We start from the raw sequence: 8,965 nt of genomic DNA, 5'->3' as shown, positions 1-8,965 counted from the left end.
GGACCAATGAGGAGCGGCGGAAGTGGCCGTCCCAGCGTGGCCTCGCTGCTTGCTGGGAGTTGTAGTGTAAGCCGTAGAGCGGGACTCGGACTCCAAGTTTTCCCGGAGTGATCCCGCCCCGTTATCCCTCCAGCCAATCAGCAGCCTAGTCTTGTCCGCGGCTCTCGCCGGTTTGACCCCCGGACAGGTTACGGCGCCGCCGCCGCGGGCCAGATGTGGGGCGGGAGGACCGGGGCCTTGCCCCGGGTGTGGGGGTGGTGGCCGACCGGGGTCCTCGGAAGGAGACCGCTGAGCTGCAATGCTCCGTCGCTCGCAGGAAGCAGCTCCCCCCGGTGTTGGAACTGCGGCGGCCCAGGGGGCCCCATCCGGGAGGACGGGTTCTTCTGCCCCCAGTGCCGGGCGCTGCAGCCACCTGACCCCACCAGAGACCACTTCAGCCTCATGGACTGGTACGGGGGGCGGCTTCGGGGCGAAAGAGAGAGAGAGACGTCAGGAGCTGGCGTGGGAGAGGGAAGGGCCCATCTGGGGAGAGAAGAAGGTGGGACCCGGTTAGGTAGGTGGGCGGAACCCTAGAGACCGCGTGATGGGGCCTGGGGACATGGAGGATGGGGTGTGACCGGAAAAGAGGGAACTAGGGAGCTGGCCTGGGGAAGGGGCTTTAAGGCAATGGACACAGAACTCTGGGGAGGGAGGGCATGTAGGGGGGGAAGGGGGGGCAATGGTAAGATATGTACACAGATAATAATTTAATAAAAGAATAAAGGAAATAAAAAGGGCTTTAAGGGATGGAGACATGGGTGAAGGGAACTCTGGAGGGGTGGGGAATAAAGTTCGGGGGAGATTGAGTGGCCTGAGGCCACCTGGAGGGGCAGGGCCTGGGGGGAAGGGTTCCTTGAGGGGCCTTATAAAAGGAGACTGGAGGGATGAGATCAGAACGATTGAATCTGGGTTGAAACTTTTAAGAAAGGAATACTGGGGTGTTAGCCAAGATAAGGGAGTAAAACCGGGGGGAATGGGGGGGGAAATATATTGTGGGCGGAGTCTAAGGGCAAAGGGAGAATTGGAGAGGGAGAGGATCTGAGAAATGGGTGTTTTTTCCTGTTTTCTCCGGAAGGTTGAGGAGCTTGGAGAGGGGGTGAAGTTTGGGCAGAGCTGAACTGACCATAGGGCAGGATGTGGGAATGGGAAGCAAAGGCGATTGGGTTAAAACAAGGTGGGGGCCCTAACCGGTGTGGCTCAGTGGATAGAGCGTCGGCCTGCGGACTGAAGGGTCCCAGGTTTGATTCCTGTCAAGGGCATGTACCTTGGTTGCGGGCACACCCCCAGTAGGGAGTGTGCAAGAGGCAGCTGATCGATGTTTCTCCTCGATGTTTCTTATTCTCTGTCTCTCTCTCTTCCTCTCTGTAAAACATATTTAAAAACTAAAAAACAAAACACAAGGTGGGTGACTGAGATGAAGGGACCATCATTCTTGCGAAGACAGGGTGGGATCCGCCCATGCCCCTTCCCCTTAACTCTGGGCCGCGGTCAAATTGTAAGCACTGAGATCTAATTATCCGTCCAGCCAGTCATTGAGCACTGGTGATGGGCCGCAGGAACCACAGGAACCTTTTTAAGTTCCTCAAGGGGGCCAAACTAGCATGTTTCCTCCGCTTTCTTCCTTAATTAACAAGGAAGAAAACGGACAGGGAGTAAAGGAGACGCAAGAGACAGGCAAACCTAATGCAGTGTTGAAGCCTTTCCTAGGATCGTTGATTACTCATCGTCATCATTCAGGTCGAAGCTCCAATGCAGCTCGTTGTCCACCACATCTGCCCCTCTCTCTGTCCCGTTCTGTTTTCTCTTCGCAGAAGCTACCACTTTTGGAGCTTCTCACTGTTGCCTGTTTATGGCCTGTTCCTCCCTGGGGGCGGGAACCAGGCCTGTGGTACACAAGGCTATTAATATTTGATGCATGAATTCCATCTCCCCATTTCCTTCCAGCAAACGTTCCTTCAATGTGGATACCACAAAGCTCCAGCATCGGTTCCAGCAGCTACAGCGCCTTGTCCACCCAGACTTCTTCGGCCAGAGGTCTCAGGTAGATTGTGGGCCCCTCTTAATCACACCCAAACACGTGTGCATTCTGGGTGGGTGGCGGTGGCCTTGTGGTGATGGGTTATCAGGGACAGAGCTGGACAGCTGGCTCCACCCGGTGACAGCCAGACCCTAGCCTGCCAGGCCCTGGGCCTGTTCTGCCGAATTACAACCATCGGTTGGAAATAACTGTAGGTCATCCCACAGTTCCACTTCGTCCACGTCCTTCGGTTCCTGCCCATCGGTACTTTATGAAATGGTTTGTTCTTGGAAGATGGCTGACTCGGATGATAATAATAAGACTTTCTTATTCTCCACTCACAGACGGAAAAGGACTTCTCCGAGAAGCATTCGACCCTGGTGAATGACGCCTACAAGACCCTTCTGGCCCCGCTGAGCAGGGGACTGTACCTTGTAAGGTGATGTTCCAACCCTTGCGTGTGTGACTTCCCTGGCGTTCATTGCACTGAGGGGCTGTTGCTCCCTCTATCTGTCAAAGGAGTGCTTGAGCCCTGAGCCGGTCCTCGGACCCAAAGATACTAGACGAGTATAGTTTTCTCTGGATATTATCTGTAAATCTTACTTGCCCAATTGCACTAAAAAAAAAAAAAAAAAAAAATACACACAAAACATTTTCTATAAATTTCAAGGATTGGATGATGATGGCTGTTAGGAAAGAAATTTGGGGGTGTTGAAGGAAGGGCAGAGGTACATACCTTCGAATATTAGGATTTCATAGAATCTTTTTTTTTTTTTAATATATTTTATTGATTTTTACAGGGAGGAAGCGAGAGGGACAGAGAGTTAGAAACATCAATCAGCTGCCTCCTGCACATTCCCAACTGGGGATGTGCCCACAACCAAGGTACATGCCCTTGACCAGAATCGAACCTGGGACCTTTCAGTCCAAAGGCCGACGCTCTATCCACTGAGCCAAACCGATTTCGGCAGGATTTCATAAAATCTTTACAAGTACCCTGTTTCCCCGAAAATAAGACAGTGTCTTATATTAATTTTTTTCTCCCAACGTTGCGCTAGGTCTTATTTTCGGAGGATGTCTTATTTTTGGGGAAACACGGTATTTAGTTCAAACTCACAAGTGCAGGAGAGACTCCTCCAGGGGTCACACACTTCTAAGTAGCAGAAACGGATCCCATCCAAGCATTCCTTCCGCAGCTGGGTTTCCAGCATGCTGCCCTCACACGTTCATTGCTAGGAAAGTCCAAGTTTTTTCTGGGTGGTGTTCTGTTCAGAGGGGTGAGTAGGATTTATGCTGTTGGCCATCATCTCTTGAAGAATACTTATTTCGCCTGCTTTATGCCCCAATAGCTAAAGCTCCATGGAATAGAGATTCCCGAAGGAACAGATTATAAAATGGACAATCAATTCCTCATGGAAATAATGGATATCAATGAAAAACTCGCAGAAGCTGAAAGTGAAGCTGCCATTAACGAGTTTGAATCTATTGTCAGAGGTAAGAGATGAAATACCACCAAATGCATGTTATTGCTATTTTCACTTCATTTCCGGGTTAAGTGAAAAATGAATATAAATGATTCAGAGATTTTTTTTTTTTTTTTCTTCTTCTTCTTGGGTATACTGAAACTAATTTTGTCTGGAGGTTAGACCTGTAACATCCCTCTCTCTCTGGAGCATAGCCTTGTCTTAAATAGTGAGCCTATTTAAATAGAAAAATTAAGATCATGGTTTTCTCTTGCAGCTAAACAGAAAGAATTGACTGACAATTTGAGCAGAGCTTTTGAACAAGGTATTGTCTTCCTTTCTTCACTTTCTCAAATATGGAAAGAAATTGTAAGCACCGATATATAAACATCCGTTCAACAAGTAGCTATTCTATACCCATAATCAATGGTTTAATGGGAAGGAATTAAATATAGCTGAGAGTGTATTTTTGCCTTCAGAATGCACAGCCTTGCTGGAAAAGCAAGCTGTGTGCCAGAAGCAATGATCTGCCGGTGAAAGATTAGATGAGAGAACTTGCTTGCATCCCCTTTTAACAAGTAGAAGATAAGATGAGGGGTGTGAGGGCCGAAACCAACACAGGTAGATTCTGAGGAGAAGGCTGCACATTCAACATTTGGCAAAGCCTGCACACCCCTTTTCCTGCAGGGCACATGAGAAAAGAAACCCATGGCAGAGCTCTGCCCACATCACAAATGTCCCCACGGCCCTGGCTCTCAGAATGAAGGGACTCTATCCATTGCCAGCTGTTTGTAAGCAAGAACCACCTTCCCACCCATTCCTGACCCGTGCTACCCCCCTAAGAGACTCGTGGCCTTTTAGCTTAGCGTTCATTGGGATGCAAGAAGCAGAAAGCCACTCAGGAGCCCAGATAAAGGGAAGTTATGTAAGGAGTCAGGGCTACCTCCCAGAATCCAGAGAGAAAGTCCCTGTCATGACTACAGGTCAGTGGGATAAGGGAAAGAGAACTTGGGAAGCAGAAAGCAGTCTGGAACTCCTCTCTTCTCAAAATATCCCGAGCTTCCTGGACTGTCCAAGAAGTTCCCTTACTTACCTAAGTCTGTGAACTCTAAGCCAGATACCAGGCCAGTTTTTTCAAGAGGGCTTTGTAAGCCATGCTTTAGAGTAGGGGTGTCGAACTCAATCAGAGAAGGGGCCAAAATCTAAAATCCAGCCTAAATCGCGGGCCGAATGGTTAACTGAACAGTCATAAACTGACAATGTCATAAACTGACAGCGGAGTGCAGTGATGACAGCGCGGTGCGGGCCACATTGTGTTTGACACATGTGCTTTAGAGAGTCAACCGTAGTTCCTTGAAATTGTCTGGTCATATCTGGTTGTATGCATCGTTTCCAGTCAAAGCGTTCATAATATGACTGGTGTTTTCAATTATAATCTATGGCAAATAGAACAGATTCTTATTAAACAAAACCTCAAAAACAATGGACAAATAACTATATTGCTATGAAAAGGAGAATACTCCATCATAGTTTCCAATTTTTTAAGGGATTAGGCAGGGAGCAACAGCTAACTGTTTTAACTTTGTTTAGAAAAGTAAATTGTACTAGGTTTTATGAGTCATAGATAGCTGAAGAGGAAACAGAACGGGATTTCCTTACATCTGGAAAAGAGAGCATTTAAGAGCCAGCAGAATTTCAAACAAAATATATAAAAAGTTATAGTCATTCTTTATCAGTTTACTCAATCCCATGTAATTAATTTTATTCTACTTAGCCTTGGGTTAGCAGTTTTATGAACCCATTGGCTTTTAGAAATTCTGATTTAGTTTATGGGTTTGATTTCAAAGTTATTAAGCAATGCCATTAGAAGTGTATATTCCTGAGTCCTTTCTCATGAATCTTCAAGACAGTCCCTTTTTTGTTAAAACACAACTGGTCTGACCTGTAGCTGGTTGCAGAATCTTTTAGGAAAGCATCAGAGTAAAACAACAACTATCTATGGATAGCAAAAGTTTGAATTAAAGTGACCACAGTTAAAGATCCGATGAAAGCATAAATTTAATGTATTATTAAAAATAATAATATAATGATATATGACTATGAAGCAGATGTGTTGTGAAAACCAAACTAGAGGATTTAAATAAAAACCTATATATTGGAGAAGAAGAAAAAAAAGATCCGATGAAAGTTCATTCTCAAAAGAACACAGTTGACACGGAAATTTGGTTGTTTCTGTGACATACACATTTTTTAAAATAATAACTTTATTCATAACATTTCACAAAGACATATGGATAGTGGTGGCATTGATAAATGTCTATGAAGTACACAGTTTCTGAAATAATAATGTTTTACTATACAGACATAACCAGGGAAAATTAAGTATCTTTTCTTGGACATATCAGAGTTAAAGGGAAGATGGTGGGTGGTAAAGGAGGAAAGAGGGGGGGGGGGCGTTGATGGAAAGGAGAGGTCTTGAAGGAGATAGTTTGAGAAGATCTTAAGTCTCCCAAAGAGCCCCAAAATCTCCTACGGAAAGTCAGACGATCTAAGGAACGGACACAGCACCATGGTGACGCACAGTCGGCAGGAGTTGGAGAAGAGAGGTTTCCGTCGCCTGAGAAGTTCTCATGGAGGAGCTGACTCGAACAGAGAGAACAAAGAGGCCTCGCAAGGAGCCAGGAAAAAGAATTCCAGCCTGGGAGCCAATCCTCGCTGGAAACGAGGAGCCAGGAAGGATTCTAGCCCAGAATCTAGGGGAGACCTTTCAAAAGAAGCCTGGGACGCTGACCCAGCCTCAGAGAACCTACCCAGAACTGTAAGAATCAAACTCCGTCTCCACTGTGCTTCGGACATTTGTCGGGAGAATTGGAGTTGTACTCGCCACCACAAGTAGCCAAATGAGCAGCAGACGAGAGATTTGACAAGGGCCTCTGCGTGTTGAAAGATCTGGCTGTTACAACCAAGGGTTCGATGGTGTTTCCGATCCGGATCCGAGTCACGGTGCTGGATAACTGTCAACGATAAACAAAGCCAGACACTAGTTAAAGCGCTAAGCACAGATTTGAATCCGTGATATCTATTGCAATAGGGAAAAGAGTCCACTGGGAACTAAACTAAACTACAATTCGTGACTGGCACTTTAAAGGGAGAAGGAGGAAATGGGGTGGTGGTGCACAGGAGGTCAGTAGGATCTGGGAAGTGAAAAATTCCAAGGCAGGAAGTGGGGGTGGAGTGAGGGTAGGAGTGGGGGGGCGGCGAGGGGCAGGTGGAATTGGTCAATGTGAAACCCATCTGGGCTTGCTAACTGGCACTTACTGAAGGGAAACATGGACCCTAGCTTTGCGTATTGGCTGCAATAAATAGTGAATTCTTTTGCAGCCTTGAAATTACTCAAGAGGGTCTAGGATTATCCTAGGGATGTGGCCTTGACTTCCTTGAAGCTATGTTATCATATGTTAGTGCAGGTCAAGGTTGAGGCCTAGTCGAGAAGAGAGTTCAGAGGGTCTGGCTAGACTTCGGTCAAGGACATAATACTTGTCGATACCCACATTCATAGGATTTTTCACAATAGCTAACAAGTGTCCATCAACAATTGAATAGATAAACCAAATATGACACATCCATACAATGGAATATTATCCTTAAAAAGGCAGGAAGTTCTGACACATGCTACAACATGGATGAACTTGCTCAGCTCTCCAGACTTTAATACAGCTCTTTAATCAATAGACTTAGTTTTATTCTTGCTTGAAATGAAGTCTCACATTAATGTCTCTGTTTATTTCAGATGATTTTGAAAAAGCCAAGGAAATTTTAACAAAGATGAGATACTTTTCAAATATAGAAGAAAAGATCAAGTTAAAGATGGTTCCCCTCTAATTGTTGCTGATTTTTTTTTTAATAAAGTTCTTATTTATTTCTTTTCTGGCTTCTGCTGGATTTACTTCAACTACTTATATCATCTTAGCTAAACATGTGGCTCAGCGTTAATGGACGGCAAAGTCTGTCATGCCAGCAGAAACACCTAGCCAGAGTTTGAGTGGTCAGTTTTTCATGTGATGCTGACACACCATGCCCCTAACTAGACCAATAGATGCAAGAGGAGGTGGATATGGAGCCGACTTGAGGCCCCAGAGGAGGGTTTGGCAAACTTTTTCTGCAAGAGGAGAGGAAGTACATATTTTAGGCTTTCCATACTGCCTCTCTTGGAACTACTCAACTTGCATTGTAACACTTTAAATATATATATATATATATATATATATATATATATATATATATATATATATATTTTTTTTTTTTTTTTTTTTTTTTTTTTTTACAGAGAGGAAGGGAGAGTGATAGAGAGTTAGAAACATCGATGAGAGAGAAACATGGATCAGCTGCCTCCTGCACACCTACTGGGGATGTGCCCGCAACCAAGGTACATGCCCTTGACCGGAATCGAACCCGGGACCCTTCAATCCTCAGGCTGACGCTCTATCCACTGAGCCAAACCGGTTTTGGCTGTAGCACTTTTTTTACATAACAGGCATTGGACTAGATTTGCCCATGGGCTTGCCAACCTTTGCCCTAGAGCCACGTCTTCCTAATGACTAGACCCTAGGTGATGGTCCTCTGGTCAGCATGGCCTTCAGGGCATTGTTTGGGAACCTGCAAAGCTGCCTCAGGGCCTCCTGCCTACCTTTCCAAATGGAGTTAATATTATCAAGAATCAGTCTGGTATTAAACACTACCCGCATTTCCAGCGCCACCTTGAGGTCAAGCCCTTTTCATTTCTCTGGACAGTTGACAATCTCTTGTCATGATTTCCGTGTTCTTCTAACCCGGCCTGAAGCAACTCCACTTCCCCTTTTGGATCTTTGGACATGCGGTTTTAGTGCTTGATTCATTTCCAAAGCAACAAAAAAAGTATTTTTTAAGTCTCTGGATCAAGTAAGATTAAAGTAGAACATTCTGATTTTAAAATGCCAGGAAACAATATTCAAACCCTTGGAGAGGATTGCGCATCTTCTGAATCCTGATCCAGTTACACCCGGGAACATGTGAGGGTTTATGGATCTTCTGAAGGAAAGGGATCAGCTGTCTGCTTACTGGTACTTGGGGGTATCAGTACAATCTCTAACCCCTCACAGTTTCCAAGGAGCACGAGTTACTGGTCTCCTCTAAGTAAATATACCAGGCAAGCAAATGTCCTGGTTAAATGCTGTTCTTCTGTAAAGGAGATGAAAGAAGTGTTTGATATGCTTTTATCAACGATCTTTATTCCTTGTTCAGAACAATGATCAGGACCAAAACAATCTGACCGCGAGAAGAAATCAGATAAAGACTGCCTCAAATGACATCTCTGGAGGGACTTCAAAGAAACTCCCCTTACCTATTAGCATCCACTGGAAAGGTCACTGGGCTTTCCAGCAAATCATTTCTGGCATGGGGGATTAAA

The 8,965-nt window shown here is 45.4% G+C and overlaps 1 protein-coding gene across 3 annotated transcripts; it reads left to right on the top strand.

The window, feature by feature from the left end:
- Window positions 1-90: 90 nt before the first annotated feature.
- On the top strand, window positions 91-7,443 carry HSCB (HscB mitochondrial iron-sulfur cluster cochaperone). 3 transcript variants are annotated; one of them, XR_014793522.1, is made up of 6 exons: window positions 91-449; window positions 1,984-2,080; window positions 2,401-2,495; window positions 3,406-3,550; window positions 3,797-3,844; window positions 7,310-7,443. XR_014793522.1 is itself a non-coding variant. In XM_084868222.1 (6 exons), exons 1-6 carry the CDS (start codon window positions 214-216, stop codon window positions 7,399-7,401), a joined length of 708 nt encoding a protein of 235 aa, XP_084724348.1. In that variant the 5' UTR covers window positions 91-213; the 3' UTR covers window positions 7,402-7,443. The 3 variants fall into 3 exon arrangements, 2 of the variants coding, with proteins under 2 accessions (XP_084724348.1, XP_084724349.1); XM_084868222.1 differs by having other exon boundaries at window positions 2,401-2,490; XM_084868223.1 differs by lacking the exons at window positions 91-449; window positions 1,984-2,080.
- The last annotated feature ends 1,522 nt before the right edge of the window (window positions 7,444-8,965 follow it).

Source organism: Pipistrellus hanaki (genome assembly GCF_964339955.1).
Source record: "Pipistrellus hanaki genome assembly, chromosome: 19".
Taxonomy (NCBI): Eukaryota; Metazoa; Chordata; class Mammalia; order Chiroptera; family Vespertilionidae; genus Pipistrellus; species Pipistrellus hanaki.
Note: the sequence above shows the minus strand (reverse complement) of the source record. Positions and strands in the feature narration are given on the sequence as shown.